At 36.0% G+C, this 20,119-nt stretch overlaps 1 protein-coding gene across 3 annotated transcripts; it reads left to right on the top strand.

Annotated features, from left to right (window-relative positions):
* Positions 1–556: 556 nt before the first annotated feature.
* LOC307162743 (sterile alpha motif domain-containing protein 3-like) lies at positions 557–9,924 on the top strand. Of its 3 annotated transcripts, XM_079878298.1 has the most exons (10): positions 557–864; positions 1,240–1,326; positions 1,630–1,744; positions 1,905–1,959; positions 5,538–5,655; positions 6,582–6,670; positions 6,792–7,759; positions 7,847–8,014; positions 8,824–8,919; positions 9,025–9,924. In XM_079878298.1, the coding sequence occupies exons 7-10, from the start codon at positions 6,803–6,805 to the stop codon at positions 9,349–9,351; spliced, it is 1,548 nt and encodes a 515-aa protein (XP_079734424.1). In that variant the 5' UTR covers positions 557–864; positions 1,240–1,326; positions 1,630–1,744; positions 1,905–1,959; positions 5,538–5,655; positions 6,582–6,670; positions 6,792–6,802; the 3' UTR covers positions 9,352–9,924. The 3 variants fall into 3 exon arrangements, with proteins under 3 accessions (XP_079734424.1, XP_079734426.1, XP_079734425.1); XM_079878300.1 differs by having other exon boundaries at positions 680–1,326; positions 1,706–1,744; XM_079878299.1 differs by lacking the exons at positions 557–864; positions 1,240–1,326; positions 1,630–1,744; positions 1,905–1,959 and adding an exon at positions 5,247–5,424.
* The last annotated feature ends 10,195 nt before the right edge of the window (positions 9,925–20,119 follow it).

Genomic DNA, 20,119 nt, shown 5'->3' with positions numbered 1-20,119 from the left:
AATTATCTCCTCAGCCCTAAATGCCGCTCCATCTGAAAGCAGGTGATGGTGATTTACTACTAATCAAGGAACCGGCTTTACTGACGAGATGCGCATAACAATATTGCGATTTAAATCGCCCAGCCCTAGTGTCCATAATATGAGCACACAGTGAGTGCACAGTGCGGTTACACTTTTAGCTCACTGTGAACTCACATTGTGGTCATATGGAGAGATCACTGTGAGATAAACGTGTTGGTTGGGAAAGCTGTAAAGTCCAGGTTCAGAAAGTAAAAGTCCTCCTCAGTATTTTGTTCCATTTACCTGGATTTGCTAATTCAGACAGGAGAGAAAACTAATTAGTGAAATCAGCTGACTGAGTTTATGGGTGGAATAAACTATGGCAGGACTTTTACTTTCTGACCCCTGGACTATACAACTCTGCCAAACAGATGCACAGAAGTTCGCGCTCTGAGGGCGAACTGTTTGGATGGCTACAAACATAATATGCAAGTATTCAGCGGTTTCAAATAATGTTGCCGTCTAGTTGGTATCAGCTACACTGACACCCACGTTAGGTTTTCCATTTTTCAAAATATTTAGAATAGAGCTACCAGTTAAAAGTGTACAAACATATGTAAATTTCTCTAACGTTAGGATTTTAAATGATGCAGCGCACATGAACATTTTTAAATCATATTAAGTCGTGTGTTTTTTCTATACGTGAAGTCAGCTGCAGGTTATCTGGTGAAAGTGCATGTTCTATCTCTTTTCTTTGTGTTATGGATAGTTTTCTTCGACGTTTTGAAGCATAAAAGTAGTCTGAATTTAACAGGCCTGTCCGGTCCACCTGTCCACGCTGTTCCCGCAATTTCAGTTCCCAAGGTGAGACACGAACATTTTTGCTACATAATCCTTACACGAACATAGATTTTGTTTAATGAAAATTGCCATGTTGACGCTAAATGTTGACGTAAATCTGAAGTTAAAGGTTATTTCATTGGCATTATGTGTTTAGGATTGTCACTGCCAGTTGAAATTCATGTTGTTGTTTTTTTTTTGGATAGTGATAGATAAGGTTGTCTTTTGTTTGGATGCATACTTTTTGTCAAAATTAAATGATGCAGCGCACATGTTAGGCCTTTCTGTTTTTTTTTTGTTTGTTTTTTTTAAGTCGTTTATCTTTCTATACGTAAAAGTAAGCTGCAGGTTATTTGACGAAAATACGTGTTCAATCTGTTTTCTTTGTGTTACGGGTAGTTTTCTTCGACGATTCGGTGCATAAAAGTCGTCTGAACCTAATAGGCCTGTCCAGTCGAGGTTGTTCCCGCAAATCTAGGTCCTAAGGTGAGACAAGAACCTTCTTGTAAATATAATCTTATTAGACTAACATTAATAAATTGGTAATGAAAATGGCCTCACTGATGGAAGTTTTGTAAATTTGAAGTTAAATGTTATTTCATCTGAATTAGCCCTATATGTTTTAGGATTGTCACTGCCTGTTAAAATTCAAAATTACTTTTAAAAAGTGCCAAATAAGGTTGTCTTTTGTTTTGAAAGATTGTTACAAAAAAAAAGGATATTAAATGATGCAGTGCATATGCAGTCTTACAGTATGGCCTTTCTGAAAATGTGTGTATTTTTGTATAGGTGGAGTCAGCTGCAGATCATTTGATGAAAATTATTTTTCTTTGTGTTATCATTTCTTTGACCTTTTGATGCACAGGCCTATTGAGTCCACGTTCTTTCTATTGCAGATCCTAAGGTGAGACACACATTCTTGCAAATATAATTCTATTACAAAATATAACAATTTGTTACCCCCCCCCCCCCCCCCCCAAAAAAAAAAAAAAGTGCTACTGAATTAAATGTTTATTTATTGCATCTGAAGTTTAGGTTTCATTTAAATTATTTTTTATTTTTAGGATCTCTGCCGAGCAAGTTGAAAGTTACAGTTACAAAAATTGGGACAACTTCCAGGTAAATTTGTCTAAGATTTTTGTTTGGTGAATTAGAGGGATGGCTTGGGACTGTAAGCTGTGTACAGCCTCATTTCAATCCAGAACACACTTGCTCACACACATTCGATTGCAGCATAGTCATTATTCAAAAGTTAGTCCGTTGCCATGTTTACATGAAGACTGTGCATGTTCATTTTACTAATTTAATGCCCTGAAAACCCATTTATCTCGATATCACATAGGAGACAGTATTACACAAGAGGCTCAAAATCCGGAACCTTTAGTTTTTATCTGTCCAATTTGTTTATTTAAGCAGCCGTTCTCAGACACCACTCTCTTCAGGCACCTGAGAGTCCATTTAAAAAGCCATGAAGTGGTTGAATGTCCATACAAGAATTGCCAATTTAAAAGTAATGTGTACTCGTCATTCAATTCACATAAGAGCAAGAACCACCAATTTCATTCCACCTCAGATTATAAAGATGGTCTAATAGTCAGTCAGGAATCAGATGTACCACAGTGCTCTCATGCTACAGCATCTGACACTACAGAAAATGAACCTGGCCCAAGTAATGACAGCCTTGATGTAGCAGAGATGCAGTGTGATATTGACAAGTTGAGATGTCAATCCCAGTCAACACTATGATCTCACAGTGATGTCACCATGTGGTCACAACGTCTGCAATCTGAGTTCACAGTGTTCTAAAAGTGTAACCGCACAGCGCTCTCACTGTGTGCTCAAACTATGACCACAATATGAGCTCATCCCAGCTAGAAATGTTATTGTTCTATGAATGTTTTGAGAGCATTATGTTATGTTCTTGTAATATTTTCTGTAGTTAATTTTATTTTTGTAACCAGAATGTTCTCCTAAAAGGTAGGATAACACTCTCTATAAACATTTCAAACATGTTTAGTGATGACATTGATAGAACATTATCCCCCCTAACATTCTTAGACAGTTATAGCGGGAAGTTTCGATGTTTAGAAATTATGTTTAAGAGGTTTACATGTTGAAGTTTGTTTGAAGAGTTTGGTCACCATTGTAGAGGTCAGTGTTTGCTGTAGTTGGGCTCTTTGGTCTTAGGGCTGGGCGCTTTAAATCGCAATATTGTTATGCGCATCTCGTCAGTAAAGCCGGTTCCTTGATTAGTAGTAAATCACCATCACCTGCTTTCAGATGGAGCGGCATTGACTACAAAGAGCCGTAGTTAACTGACAAGCTGAGCCATATCGCACTAATATCGCGGACGTATCGCCAGCGATAATTAATGCGATATGGCTCAGCTTGTCAGTTAACTACGGCTCTTTGTACACAGCAAAAACTCCAGTGTTAAATTAACACTCCTGGGAGTGTATATGAGTCCACACTCAAGAGTGTTGAAGTTAATGAGATATAATTAAGTGATTAATTTTGTGATGATTGAACATTATTGAAGTCACCTGATGTTAACAAGCAGAATCACTGAAGGAGAAAATCTCAAATTGTAAGTTACCGTTATGACGATCAATGGTTGCTTTAGTTGGGCTCTAGGCCCATATATTATTAACTTTAGGTTTTGTTTGGCTGTTGTTTCTGAATTATAATCACCAGTTGAACAAAGAATAAAGTGATCTGATGATGTTGATTATGTTATGACAATCATCATTTGAACTTGATCACTGAACTCATTAAAATTCTTCTTTCTGACTTCGATTTATGTTGTTGGTTAGTGAATCTGCATAAATGCCCAGAATTTTTTTATATAATATAAAGGATTTCTTAAAAGTTGTAAAAAAAAAAAAAAAAAAAAAAATCATTCTTTTAGGCACACACAGATGTCAAGATTCAGTCTATGCATCTCAACAATGGTGAGGAGCAGAATATTCAATTAGGAAAAGTAAATTACATAGACAATTCAGATCATAATTTATTCATACCGCAATGCATGATGGGAGCCATTAATGAGTTGTGATTGGTGGCAGCCACTGCAACATGCTTTATTATTGTCACCATTGTTGAGATTCACAGGCTGATTATTGATGTCTGTGTTATAAATGAATTTATCTGAATGTCTATTGATCAGAAAAATGTTTATCAAATATTTTGAATTATAAGTAAAGTATTGATAATCATAGGCTGAAGAATCACTAAACTGCTGCTAAGTTAAACCAAACTATCTCAATAAGTTTCCTTTTTCAGATCACAGCATGATTATGTCAAAACATAACCAACACTATAACATAACATTTTACTTTGTTCATGTAACTGTTATAAATCAATAACAGCAGACAAACAACAGTAAATATTAAAGTAAACATATAATGGTCTAGAGCCCAACTAAAGCAAACACCCATCACCTTAATGGTAACTTACAATTTGTGATTTTCTTCTTCAGTGATTCTGCTTGTTAACATCAGGTGTCTTCAATAATGCTCAATCATCACTAAATTAATCACTTAATTATCTCCTCAGCCCTAAATGCCGCTTCATCTGAAAGCAGGTGATGGTGATTTACTACTAATTGTGTCCATAATATGAGCACACAGTGAGTGCACAGTGCGGTTACACTTTTAGCTCACTGTGAACTCACATTGTGGTCATATGGAGAGATCACTGTGAGATAAACGTGTTGGGTGGGATTAAAATGTAATTTGTCCTCATTATTTTTGAAGATGCAAAGCATCCTCCATGTCTCGGACACAGCTTCACAGGAAATCATTCAACACTTGAATGAGATATTTTCCTTATCAAAGCCAATAGTAAAAGAGACCTTAACAGAGACACTTCAGAAACATAACTTGGCTGTTTCTAGTTCTGTTCTGGACGAACTAACGGAGGCTGTTATGGACTGCAATGTTGTAGTTAAAAACACGTCAAAAGGCTCAGATTTGTCTACTGCAAAGCGCAGAAAGGTCTTTGTCGAAAAAAATTACCCTCTGGTAAAACCTGTTCAGTATGACTTGGAGATGTCAGGGAAAAAAATGGTTTATGTGCCTATTCTTAAAATGATTCAGGAGCTGTTCAAAAACACAGATATTCTTCACAAACTCCAGGAGTCTGTTAGTTTACCTGGTCACTATACATCCTGCTGTGATGGTTCATATTTTCAAACTAACACATTGCTTTCATCAGGAGAGTTCAGTCTGCCACTCCAACTATACATTGATGATTTAGAAATAGCAAACCCACTTGGAACATCAAAAAAAATCCACAAACTATGTGCTGTTTATTGGGTCTTTGCCAGCCTTCCCAGTAAGTATCGCTCAGCCTTGCATACAATTCAGCTGGCACTTCTATGTAAAGTAGCTGACCTTAAAAAGAGTGGGTATAAAGATGTGTTCTCTCCACTGTTGAAAGACATTAGCATTCTTGAGGAAGAAGGTGTGTTTATTGAGTCATTAGGGCAGAATGTTAAAGGAACTGTCTTTTGTGTGTCTGCAGACAATCTTGCAGCACACGGATTGGGAGGCTTCACAGAATCATTTAGATCCGAGTATGCCTGTAGGTTTTGTTTAGCCACTAGAGATCAGATGAAATCTATGAGTGTAATTCAGGGGGATTTCCCCATGAGAACAGAGACCAGTCATGACATTCATGTTCGTGATGTTTTGCAGACTGATACCCAAAGCAGTAAGTTCGGTGTAAAAGGAGACTGTGTGCTGCGTGAAGCATTGAAACATTTCCACCCTGTCACCGGATTTGCTCCAGACATTCTTCATGACCTATTGGAAGGTATTGTACCAGTTGAGTTGTGTTTATGCCTTAAAAAGCTGGTTAACAAGAAGTACTTCACTTTAGACTACCTAAACAATAAGATTGAATTGTTTCCTTATGAACACACTGACAAAACAGACAAACCACACCCAATACCAAAGACCTGTTTCACAAAAGGTAGTGTTGGTGGAAATGGTCATGAAAACGCCACCTTACTTAGACTGTTACCTCTGATGGTAGGTAGCAAAGTTCCAGAGGGAGATAAGTCATGGGCTGTCTTAATGGATTTAAAAGACATTGTTGAGCTGTCTTTATCACCAGCATTTACGGAAGAAACTATCCAGTATTTGCAATGTAAGATCAGTGACCACAGGCAGATATTTTCTGAGATTTTCCCTGAATCGTGTTTCCGCCCTAAACATCATTTTGTGGAGCACTACCCGAATCTTATAAGGCGTTTCGGGCCGCTAGTGCATCTCTGGACAATGAGGTTTGAGGGGAAGCACAGATTCTTTAAAAGAGTTGTACATGACACCCAAAACTTTAAGAATGTGACTTCTACTCTTGCAACTAGACACCAGAACATGATGGCGTATCATCTGAGCTCACCATCATATTTTAAGCCACATACACATACTTCAAGTGTCTCTTCAGTGCTAGTCTCAACACTGCCTGATTGTGCTAAGGTTTTCATTCAGGGACAGACAACTACTAGCATAGTCTACACCACATCTAGGGTCACCATAGATGGCACTGACTATGCCCCAGGAATGTTTGTGTCTGCAGAAGCCTGTGGTGGATTGCCTCAGTTCTGGAGGATTGATGAAATCTTTCTTGTCAATAACAATGTGTCGTTGCTCTGCAGTTCATTTGAGTCATGGTATGTTGAACATGTGCGCTGTTATGAGCTGTCACCAATGCCAGGAAGACTCTCTGTTTTTCAGATTTCGGATCTGAATGACACAATCACACTTGCTGCGTACTTCATTGATGGTCGGCTAATTCTGTCTCCCAGAAGATACATCTTGCAAAGGTATTGCTGAAGTTCAACATGGGTAGTTTAATGGGAAATGTTTCTGATCTGTGTTACAAAACACATTTTCAGATGTTGTGCATGTGATTGTTCATTTCTTTTTTTTATTACTACTCTTCAGTCCATAGAAAAATGGCAGCTTCCTCCTGTTTGATGCTTCGTGTCATTGTTGATGCCAGGACTACTCGGAAGATCACACTCGCCTCCTATCCTGAATCCACCGATGACCTGAAAAATGTTTTAAGAGAAAAACTGGACTTGGATAAAAACTTCAGCATACAATACGAAGACCCAGATTTCGGTGGACAACTTGTATCTTTGGTGGACATCGACGAGTTGCCACCAAAAGCTACTGTTAAGCTTTTTTTTGATGGAGGAAGTAGTTCTACATCAACAACAGACAGTGAATTATTAACTGATGTTTCCACACCTGAACGTGTTTCAGGGTGGCCTCAAGACAATTTTCCAGTGCCTGCATTTTCTTATGAGGTCGAACACATACTTAGAGAAGGAAATTCTGCCTTTGAAAAAACAGGAAAAGTGCTGCAGCTAACCAGAGACCAGAAGCATGATGTCCTTGACAAATTAGCAGCTGCAATCTATAATTTTAAAGCCTACCCAAGTGACAAAGAGCTGTCAAAAGCAGCAGAAGCTCTGGTCACCAAACACCCATGTCTGAAAGAGCTGGGTTCAGACACCGGATGGTTTGGATGGAAAACTAGCATCAAATTTAAAATGGGAAACTTCCGAAACAAGCTGAGGAGAGCAGGATGTATGGAGGTTGCAGTGAACGCTGGAAAACGAAGCAAAAGCAGTCCAGACAATGAACCATCACACTCGAACATAAAAAGGGCAAGACGTGCCGAGGTAAACTACTTACCAGACTTCCCCCAAGGTCATGATTCTTCGACTCTAGAGCAGCAGAGGGTTGAAATTACAGAAGAAGTTCAGAAGGCTGAAACAAATCTTGTTGTTGTTGATAAGAAGATGCAGATGACATTTGCATTACGCAGGAATGAGATCATTACCAGTCCATCACCAGTGAAAGAGATCCTTGGACGCTGGCCAGCTCTACGTTTGGAATCACAGGTATAATTAAATTTAATTATGTGTTTAAAGAATTTATTTAATAGTTTCAGTCGTTTTGTGACATGCTTTTCTTGTCTTCTGTTTCAGGTATGTGCTGAATTTCAGCGCATTACCAACCAGAATTTGACAAACACATTTTACGCAGAGCTAGACCGCCACAGTGTTCGCCTGATGACTTTATATCGACAGAGAGCAGCGAAGACTGGAAAAACTGCTGATGCACTTGCTGAATTTCTTCGGGTTCATGACTTAAAGGTATTATCGTGGTATTGTTGTTTAATGCTTCAACAGACATTGTTTTGACTGTATATACTGAATATTATAACTTGATCTAAATATATAAGTCTAACTATGACTTGGATTTATTATGTACTAAGTGATGAGTAAACCTTTTTCAGAATTTTTTGTATTTAATTTAGAACAGTGGTTCTCAAACCTGTCCTGGAGGACCCCCTGCCCTGCACATTTTGTATATCTCCCTGATCAGATGCACCCAATTTAGTTCTTGCAGTCTCTACAACGAGCTGATGAATAGATGAGGGAGACATACAAAATTTGCAGGGTAGGGGGTCTTCCAGGACAGGTTTGAGAACCGTTGATTTAGAATACATTAAAAAAAACTTCTGATGTGTCTTTGTGTCCTTTTAAAGGGATAGTTCACTGAAAAATAAAAATTCTGTCATGAAATACTTGCTCGTTGTTCCAAATCTGTATAACTAACTTTGTTTGGATGAACACAGAGAAAGACATTTAGAAGAATGCTGGTAGTCAATGGGTTTGGTTATAAACTGGTACTCAATTGTTTGGTTATAAACATGTGTTCATCAGAACAAAGACATTTATACAGATTTGGAACAACTTAAAGGTCAGTAAATGATGACACAATTTTTATTTTTGGGTGAAGTATCCCTTTAAGAGTCACGACTCTTACCGTGATTACTTGTTTTATCTATGCCTTGATCAACTTTTTGGCATTCATTCCGTTTTAAGTTAGCATTGTTTGGTTTTGTGCTGGCTAAAATGTGTGTTCCACTTTTAACATTGTTTTCAATGTGAACTTTAAGGATCAACATGATGTACACACAAGGCGAACAACAGTGCTCTGTGCACTTCCTGTGTATCTGAGAGAAGACACTTCAAAATTCTTTAAAACATGCACGGTAAGTCACTTATTCTGCATATTTCGTAGGATTATATGTCAACATTTTTTTTCACACTGGTAAGATAGCATTTGGTAATTGTGTTTCAATACTTTTTACATCCAGATTGAAGATGATTCAGAAGAGCCAGATGTTGATTCATCAGTTGCCCTTTTGACAGTCGTCCGAGAACTCCCAGACATTGCTGTTCAGTACAATCCAGAGAAGATTTCGATCATCCTTGAGAATGAAGTTGTCATAACAAACCTTCAGAGAATCTCTGATGCTTTCCTTTTGATGTTTGGCTTAATCTATGCATTGGATCTCTCATATCCAAAAGAGATGGCCAACACATTTGAGTTTATTCAGAAGGTTCTTTTGGGTCTTGATGATGGCAAACTTAAGCCAAGGGTGCTGGCTCTAAAGAATGACTTGCTGATTCATGCACAGTAATTTTATACTGTGTGCCTGTGTTGTGTTGTTTTCTTTGGCATATGTGACATCAGGCATATGTGCAAGATTTCAACAAGACAACAATTGGTGCTCTGCCTAAAATATAAACAAAAACAAAAATAGCAATTTCTTCTGTCACAAAGTTAAAAAAAATTGAAGACAGTAGATCAAGAAAGCTTAATTCTGCTTTGTATTCATTAAGGTGATATTTTAATTTATTATTTTTGACCAGGTGTGACTTTTTTTGTTGCACAGAACTGTTGTCACAGTTTTTGTTGGCATAATGGCTGTTTTAATATTTCAATGTATTTTCTTTGACCTGGTGTAACTTTTTATTGCACATTACTGTTCTCTCTAATTTTGTTTGCATAATGCCTATTCCTTTAGGTAATATGCCAATTGATTTTCTTTGACCAGGTGTGCCTTTTTTTTTGTTGCACAGAACTGTTGTCACAGTTTTTGTTGGCATAATGGCTGTTTAGGTAATGTTTTTTATTTGACCTGGTGTACCTTTTTATTGCACAGAACTGTTTTAATTACTCATGTTTTATAATAAATTTTTGTACTTTGTTTAATGATTTCAGATTTGTAATTTGTACTGTTAAGTTGTAAAATGTATATATTTGAGTACAGGAAACTTAAAAAAAACAAGGCAATCAGTTGCCACATAGGGCTGGGCGATTTAAATCGCGATATTGTTATGCGCATCTCGTCAGTAAAGCCGGTTCCTTGATTAGTAGTAAATCACCATCACCTGCTTTCAGATGAAGCGGCATTTAGGGCTGAGGAGATAATTAAGTGATTCATTTAGTGATGATTGAGCATTATTGAAGACACCTGATGTTAACAAACAGAATCACTGAAGAAGAAAATCACAAATTGTAAGTTACCATTAAGGTGATGGGTGTTTGCTTTAGTTGGGCTCTAGACCATTATATGTTTACTTTAATATTTACTGTTTTTTGTCTGCTGTTATTGATTTATAACAGTTAAATGAACAAAGTAAAATGTTATCTTATAGTGTTGGTTATGTTCTGACATAATCATACTGTGATCTGAAAAGTGAAACATATTAAGATAGTTGGGTTTAACTTGTTAGCAGCAGTTTTGTGATTCTTCAGCCTATGATTATCAGGACTTTACTTATAATTCAAAATATTTAATAAACATTGCTCTGATCAAAAAGACGTTCAGACATCAATAATCAGCCTGTGAATCTCAACAATGGTGGTGACAATAATAAAGCATGTTGCAGTGGCTGCCACCAATCACAACTCATTAATGGCTCCCATCATGCATTGCGGTATGAATAAATTATGATCTGAATTGTCTATGTAATTTACTTTTCCTCATTGAATATTCTGCTCCTCACCATTGTTGAGATGCATAGACTGAATCTTGACATCTGTGTGTGCCTAAAAGAATGATTTTTTTTTAAAACAAGTTTTAAGAAATCCTTTATATTATATCAAAAATTCTGGCCATTTATTCAGATTCACAGTTATGCTGTAACCAACAACATAAATCGAAGTCAGAAAGAAGGATCTTAATGAGCTCAGTGATCAAGTTCAAATGATGATTGTCATAATATAACCAACAAAGATCACTTTTTTTTCTTTGTTCAACTGGCAGTTTTAACTCAGATACAACCGCCAAACAAAATCTAAAGTACACATGAAAGGGTCAGAGCCCAACTAAAGCAATTACCCATCACAATAATGGTAACTTACAATTTGCGATTTTCTCCTTCAGCGATTCTACTTGTTAACATCAGGTGTATTCAATAATGCTCAATCATCACTAAATTAATCACTTAGTTATCTCATTAACGTAAACACTCTTGAGTGTGGACTCATACACTCCCAGGGGTGTTAATTTAACACTGGAGGTTTTGCTGTATACAAAGAGCCGTAGTTAACTGACAAGCTGAGCCATATCGCATTAAATATCGCTGGCGATACGTCCGCGATATTGATGTGATTTGGCTCAGCTTGTCAGTTAACTACGGCTCTTTGTAGTAAATGCCGCTTCATCTGAAAGCAGGTGATGGCGATTTACTACTATTCAAGGACCCGGCATTACTGATGAGATGCGCATAACAATATCGCGATTTAAATCGCCCAGCCGTATTGCCACAAAATATTTAAGTAACATTACTACTACAATTTAAGTTACGTAAATTATATAATTTAATTTAATAACACTTAAAGTTCTTTAAAGTAAGTTTAGATAAATTAAAAGTGTTGATATATATTTGAGGGATATTTTAATTAAGTGAAATAATTAAAGTTGTCAGTACTCAAAACTTTGAGTTGCATTAAAGTAAAGATGAGCAATACACTAAATATATATTTTGATTTAAATTAATGTTTATTTATAATTTAAAGGTACTCAAAGTAAGTAGCTATATGCTTACTGATGATATTTAAGTTTGCAAACTTACAAAAATAGCGGCAATCAGTTGCCTCAATTTTTTTGAGTTAGTAGAACTTATCCGGGTTTACAGTGTGCTAATTTAACATGGGCGTTTTTCTGTGTACTATTACATAAATCTTACCTGTTTCATTTACATACGACTGACAAATATAAATCACATTCAGTTTATTAATACAATTACATAAATCTTATCTGTTTCATTTATGTAGGGCTGGGCGATTTAAATCGCGATATTGTCATGCGCATCTCGTCAGTAAAGCCGGTTCCATGATTAGTAGTAAATCACCATCACCTGCTTTCAGATGAAGCGGCATTTAGGGCTGAGGAGATAATTAAGTGATTAAACCATTATATGTTTACTTTAATATTTACTGTTGTTTGTCTGCTGTTATTGATTTATAACAGTTAAATGAACAAAGTTAAATATTATCTTATAGTGTTGGTTATGTTTTGACATAATCATGCTGTGATCTGAAAATTGAAACATTTTAAGATAGTTTGGTTTAACTTGTTAGCAGCAGTTTTGTGATTCTTCAGCCTATGATTATCAGTACTTTACTTATAATTCAAAATATTTAATAAACATTGTTCTGATCAAAAAGACATTCAGACATATTCATTTAAAACACATACATCAATAATCAGCCTGTGAATCTCAACAATGGTGACAATAATAAAGCACGTTGCAGTGGCTGCCACCAATCACAACTCATTAATGGCTCCCATCATGCATTGCGGTATGAATAAATTATGATCTGAATTGTCTATGTAATTTACTTTTCCTCATTGACTATTCTGCTCCTCACCATTGTTGAGATGCATAGACTGAATCTTGACATCTGTGTGTGCCTAAAAGAATGATTTTTTTTTTTTTTAAACAACTTTTAAGAAATCTTTTATATTATATCAAAAATTCTGGCCATTTATTCAGATTCACAGTTATGCTGTAACCAACAACATAAATCGAAGTCAGAAAGAAGGATTTTAATGAGTTCAGTGATCAAGTTCAAATGATGATTGTCATAATATAACCAACACCATCAGATCACTTTTTATTCTTTGTTCAACTGGCAGTTTTAACTCAGATACAACCGCCAAACAAAATCTAAAGTACACATAAAAGGGTCAGAGCCCAACTAAAGCAAACACCCATCACAATAATGGTAACTTACAATTTGCGATTTTCTCCTTCAGCGATTCTACTTGTTATCATCAGGTGTCTTCAATAATGCTCAATCATCACTAAATTAATCACTTAGTTATCTCATTAACTTAAACACTCTTGAGTGTGGACTCATACACTAGGGCTGTGCGATATATATCGTGAGATTGTTATGCGCATCTCGTCAGTAAAGCGGGTTCCTTGATTAGTAGTAAATCACCATCACCTGCTTTCAGATGAAGCGGCATTTAGGGCTGAGGAGATAATTAAGTGATTAATTTAGTGATGATTGAGCATTATTGAAGACACCTGATGATAACAAGCAGAATCACTGAAGAAGAAAATCACAAATTGTAAGTTACCATTAAGGTGATGGGTGTTTGTTTTAGTTGGGCTCTAGACCATTATATGTTTACTTTAATATTTACTGTTGTTTGTCTGCTGTTATTGATTTATAACAGTTAAATGAACAAAGTTAAATGTTATCTTATAGTGTTGGTTATGTTTTGACATAATCATGCTGTGATCTGAAAAAGAAAACTTATTGAGATAGTTTGGTTTAACTTGTTAGCAGCAGTTTAGTGATTCTTCAGCCTATGATTATCAGTATTTACTTATAATGCAAAATATTTAATAAACATTGTTCTGATCGAAAGACATTCAGATAAATTCATTTAAAACACAGACATCAATAATCAGCCTGTGAATCTCAACAATGGTGACAATAATAAAGCATGTTGCAGTGGCTGCCACCAATCACAACTCATTAATGGCTCCCATCATGCATTGCGGTATGAATAAATTATGATCTGAATTGTCTATGTAATTTACTTTTCCTAATTGAATATTCTGCTCCTCACCATTGTTGAGATGCATAGACTGAATCTTGACATCTGTGTGTGCCTAAAATAGCGATTTTTTTTTAAACAACTTTTAAGAAATCCTTTATATTATATCAAAAATTCTGGGCATTTATGCAGATTCACTAACCAACAACATAAATCGAAGTCAGAAAGAAGGATTTTAATGAGTTCAGTGATCAAGTTCAAATGATGATTGTCATAACATAACTAACACCATCAGATCACTTTTTTCTTTGTTCAACTGGTGATTATAATTCAGAAACAACAGACAAACAAAATCTAAAGTTAATAATATATGGGTCAAGAGTCCAACTAAAGCAACCATTGATCGTCATAACGGTAACTTACAATTTGTGATTTTCTCCGTCAGTGATTCTGCTTGTTAACATCAGGTGTCTTCAATAATGTTCAATCATCACTAAATTAATCACTTAATTATCTCATTAACTTAAACACTCTTGAGTGTGGACTCATACACACTCCCAGGAGTGTTAATTTAACACTGGAGTTTTTGCTGTGTACAAAGAGCCGTAGTTAACTGACAAGCTGAGCCATATCGCATTAATTATTGCTGCCGATACGTCCGCGATATTAATGCGATATGGCTCAGCTTGTCAGTTAACTACGGCTCTTTGTAGTAAATGCCGCTCCATCTGAAAGCAGGTGATGGTGATTTACTACTAATCAAGGAACCGGCTTTACTGATGAGATGCGCATAACAATATCGCGATTTAAATCGCCCAGCCCTACATTTATGTATGACTTAAACATATGAATCACATTCAGGAGTATTGATTGGTTTATGTTAAAACTATGTAAACCAAATGCATGGGAATTTGTTATGCAATTCAAATACATAAATCTTATTTTTAGACACAATTTTTTTTTTGAGTGTGTATGACCCATGTAGGAGGTCAATATTGGGAATTATAAGGATTTTAAATGCAGTTTATGACTTACTGATGACCACTAATATTTTACAATTGCCAAACGTATGAAGCCATCAGAAAGAGTAGAGTCAGTGTGTGAAAGTTTTCACAAATCTGTCAGAAAAGAGTGTTTTCTCACCTGAATACTTGACAGTGTATCTGACTGAGGTCTTGAGTTGATTTCTGTGAGTAAGCTGACATCTCCACTCTCTGTTGTCATCTTCATTCAGGAGTGTTGTAGTCAGAGTGATGATACAGTGATATTGATCTGATGATTATGATGATGGTATCTGATATCTGGAGTCTGTCTTCAGATCAACACCAGCCTGATTCACCCACAACAGCTCAAATCTCCCAGAACTGACCCGATCATCACAGGAGAATCCAGTATATGAATACAACTGACAGGAGAGAGTCACAGAGCGGCCTGGACTGATCTCAGTCTGTGAGGATGAAGATGATGTTGGTGATGATGATGGAGACACTGAAACTGAACACAAGACACAAATCACAGACTCTTCAATCATCATCTGAGTTTACAGGGAGAATCTGCCCTTTTTAAATTGACCACATAATCATAAACTTACCATGAAGAACATGCAGATAAACAGGTGCATCAGGTCCTTGTTGGTGGTCTTTTCCATCCACATCTATCCATTGTTGGCAGCTGTAAAATCCATAATCTTCTTCTGTGACGTTCTTGATGTTCAGAGAGCAGTCAGACTCCAGACTCAGTCTCTCATGTCTCTCTGTGTCTTTATTCTTTATCCCTCCAGCAATCAGTTCAACTGTCCCTGAATCTCTGACTCTGTTAGAGTAGTTCCATGTAGTTTTAGTTTTGCAGCCAGAAAGAGCATTATTACAGGACAGACGCACATTTTCACCAGAACTGATGAACTCATGATCATCCACTCCACTGATACCTGAAACACAGTATATCTCAGTGATCATTATGATATTAATAAATGAAAACATAAACCACACTGTTAGACCTTACCGGGGTTTTTTACAGTAAAATACTGGCAACACTGTTGCCAGTTCTTTACTGCAATCTACAGTATGTTACTGTAAAAATGCACTAAAACTCGAGTTAACTACTTTCACTTGCAGAAACCGACTGTCTTAAATGAACCAACTGTCATTTAAATGTATTAACTAAAATGTATAATGCATTAATAAAGTGAGCAAAGTATTACTGTGAACTTTTTTCATTTGAAACCACAAAAAAATGTTAGTAAATAAAGAGATTTCCACTGGATCAGCAACTACACAATCACCGCCTTTGAAATAAAGCAACATGCAGCGTATCATCAATGTTTGTAGATCTTCTCCTGGACTGAAGCTCAGGCTCTACTCTTCAGCACAACGGTGATCCAAAAAACAAGATTTTACAGTAAAATACTGGCAACAGTGTTGCCAGTATATACCTGTTTTATAACTTACAGTTTATTACTGTTAAAATACATTTTGTGGGTGTGTCTTTTTATCTTACACTGTTAACCCTTTCAACCCCACAGGGAAATCCACACTACAAAGAGTAAAAAGTAACATTGACGCAGTGTTACAGTGAGAGATAATTAAGAGAATATGTAAGTGATTGTTGAGCATTAGTGATGAACACCTGCTGTTAGAACAGAAAATAGAAACTACAACTGACTTCCAGCCATTACACATTATTACACTTAAAATTAACCAGTATGAATTTATTTCTGTCATACATCTATAGAAGATGTTATTAAGATGTTTAATTGAAAATGTTTGGTTATTGAAGTTACCGTTATAGAGATCAGTGCTTGCTTTAGTTGGGTTGCTGATGCTAAATCATTAGTTTTTCTTTTGCTGCTTGAGCTGTGTTTTTGCAAGTCGCACTTGTGTACACACAGTTTATGAATGATTGTGGTTATGTTGATTATGGTGATAAAATCATCATATAGCCTGTTCATTCACTAAGGAAATTATTATCACTCATTCAGAGTTTAATCCTCAATCAAAAGTGTTACATTAGCACCACTGTGAAACCACAGCAATAAATTACTATGACTTATTTTTTTAACACATCATAAAAAAAATAAAAAAAAGCTATGCTGCCTTTTAGAAACACAGAGATATCACAATTTAGCACATGAATCTCAATAATGGTGGCAATATTTTTTTATTATTCATGCAGCAGTGCATGCTGGGAGTTTTATATTATCCTGGAACCCAGCATGCATTGCGACATGAAACTTTTGATTGTCACCATTGTTGAGATTCATGTGCCGATTGTTGATGTCTGTGTGTGTCTGTATCAAGCAGAAGTTAAAAATGTATTAATGCAGTCTATAATTACAATATTCTTCAGAAGACCTGATTACAGAAATGTTGATTTCATGTTGTAGATTCACAGATAAATATGCTAAATATGAAGTACCCATTAATTCAAAGAATATATAGAGGAAAGATCTGAAAATCAGACATGTCCAGGATGAATGTTAAATCATCACAAAAGCCAAAAACAACTGATCATATTCCTCTTGACTTTTTCTTGCCATAACAGATGTGCTTTATAAACACTCAGTTAAAGCAGTCAGAGAGAGATGAATGGTTAGAAGTCAAGGGACAAGAGACCAACTAAAGCAAATACTGATCTCCATCATGGTGACAACAAACTTTATTATTAACTCAATCTCTGTTAATTCGCAACAAGAACTTTTGTACATGTATAAAAGAAATAATCGTAAACTGGTTTGTAAACTGGTTTCACACTCAGTGTAGCTGGAAGTCAGTTGTAGTTTCTGTGTTTCTCTTTTTTCTGTTCTAGATTCTCTGTCCTTCAGTGATTCTGCTAATCAGGTGTTCATCAGTTTCTCAATTCACTCTCTTCTTTTCCTTCACTCTGTCAAGTGGACTATATTAGTGAACTAATGTAGGGAATAGTGAATGAGGGTATAGGGTGTGATTGTGAAAACAGCCTCTGAGTGTCGACTTTGACCATTGTTAATTCACAGGATATTCCTGTAGGCTAGTTTTATTTTCTACGGTATATTACTGTTTTAATGGAAAATGGTATAATATTGTCAGAATTTGGCCTTTTTTTTACAGCAAGGGTTAACAGTGTACTTATACTCCAATGAAAGTTAGTTGACATATAGTTGCAAAGTTATTTATAGTCAACAGCACCTTCAAAAGGGACCATCAAAATAAAGTGTTACCCAATTTTTAGATTTATGCTGAAATTATTGATTTTATTTGCCAATTTCTATAAAAATGCCCTCTATTGCAGTCACACCTGTCTCTCTCTGTGTGTGTGCGTGTGTGTGTGTTCTATTTGTGCTCTAGTACAGTGGTTCCCAATCCTGGTCCTGGGGACCCACAGCTCTGCACATTTTATATGTCTCCTTTATCTGACACACCCAGTTCAGTTCATAGAGCTCTTTCCTAACGAGATGATGATCTGAATCAGGTGTGTTAAATGAGGGAGACATACAAACTGTGCAGAGCTGTGGGTCCCCAGGACCAGGATTGGGAACCACTGCTCTAGTACATTGAGGTATGGACATTTTCAGATTTATTCTGGATTTAGTTTTTTTTAGTTTTTTGACAAATGAAAAATTAAAAACAATTTTCATTTCAAAGACATTCATTTCAAAGGTCTTGAGTGTGACTTTTTTTTTTTTTTTTTTTAATACCTTCAGAACAACCGAATCAAGCCCAGTTTTTTGTGTGTGTATAGATAGATAATTAAGAAAAAGTCACAAAATCTAATTGCACTGAGATGAAGGAAACCATTATTTTTTTTAACTAAAGAAAAGTCGTCAAATGTGACCCTGGACCACAAAACCAGTCAAATGGGTAATTTTTTTTTTAAATTTAGATTTATACATCACCTGAAAGCTGAATAATATTTGGCCGAGATACAACTTTGAAAATCTGGAATCTGAGGGTGCAAACAAATTGATCATTTATGTTGGCGATTGTGCTGCATTCACTCACACAAATAAATGTTTTATATAGTTACGGTAATACATGTACAAAATATCTTCATGGAACATGATCTTTACTTAATATCCTAATGATTTTTGGCATAAAAGAAAAATCTATAAATTTGACCCATACAGTGTATTGTTGGCTATTGCCACAGATAAACCTGTGCGACTTGTGACTGGTTTCGTGATCCAGGGTCACAAATTAGGGTTCAGTCCTGGAGGGCCACTGTTATACTGTTATATTTGTTGTGTTTTATTTTCTGAGAGTGCAAGCATGATGTTGAATCATCATCATCATCACATTGTAACATAAATTCAATGCCATTATGATTAATTTTTGGATGAAATCTAGAAAAAAATGATGGGTGTAAAAGTGATGTTGATTCAGTGCAGTTAACACTGACACATTAACACTGATTTAACATTGTTTGGATGGTTGCTTGCTATCTGGGACCCTCATCAAACACAGCTAATCAATGTCTCCAGGATTACTAGAAAGATACAGACAGGAGAGTTTATCAGGGTTGGAGATAAACTCTGCAGGACCGAGTTTGCCCATCCCTGGTTTTCTTTCTGAAGCATGTCACCGTTATTGAGATTCACGCGCTGATTCTTGAGGTTTGAGTGTATCTAAGAGAAACAGTAGTTCAAAATGTTTAGTGTTTTTCTATATGTTTTATTCTAATCAATTATATGTAATTAATAGCACACATGACAGTCTAGAAGAGATCAGCTGATCAGGGGTGCGTTTCCCAAAAACATCGTTAGCCAACATTGTTCGCAAGTACCGTCGTTATCAGCAGTTCAACGAGTCAGTGTTTCCCGAAACCATCGTTTTAACGAACATTCACAAACAGCATCGCAGAGTTGTGTAGTTGGAACGACAGATCTCGACCTGTGGTTAGAAGCAGAGTTTCTAGTTTGCGTGACATGTGCACTTAATAAATCCTTATCTTGAGCAAAATAAGCAAGCTGACATTCAGTACAACCTGTCTTTTATTTAGAATACATACAAATGTCATTTACGTCTTTTAGTTTGTCAAGAGATTTAAAGCACTGTTTCTGAAGAGTGCGCATGTGTGAACGATACTCTACTACAGGTGCTGGTCATAAAATTAGAATATCATCAAAAAGTTGATTTATTTCAAGAATTCAACTTAACAGGTGAAATTAATATATTATATAGACTCATTACATGCAAACTGAGATATTTCAAGCCTTTATTTGTTATAATTTTGATGATTATGGCTTACAGCTTATGAAAACCACAAAATCAAAATCCCAGAAAATTAGAATATTACATGAAATCACACAGTAATTACACAATAATATCATGGTTATTGTACCAGGTTTTGGTTATTTTGGCAGTGTGGGCACGTGCAAATCCTGCTCCAAAATGAAGTCAGCATGAAG

The sequence above is a fragment of the Squalius cephalus genome (assembly GCF_949319135.1).
Source record: "Squalius cephalus genome assembly, chromosome: 1".
Lineage (NCBI taxonomy): Eukaryota > Metazoa > Chordata > Actinopteri > Cypriniformes > Leuciscidae > Squalius > Squalius cephalus.
This window is presented reverse-complemented; position numbering and strand designations above follow the sequence as displayed.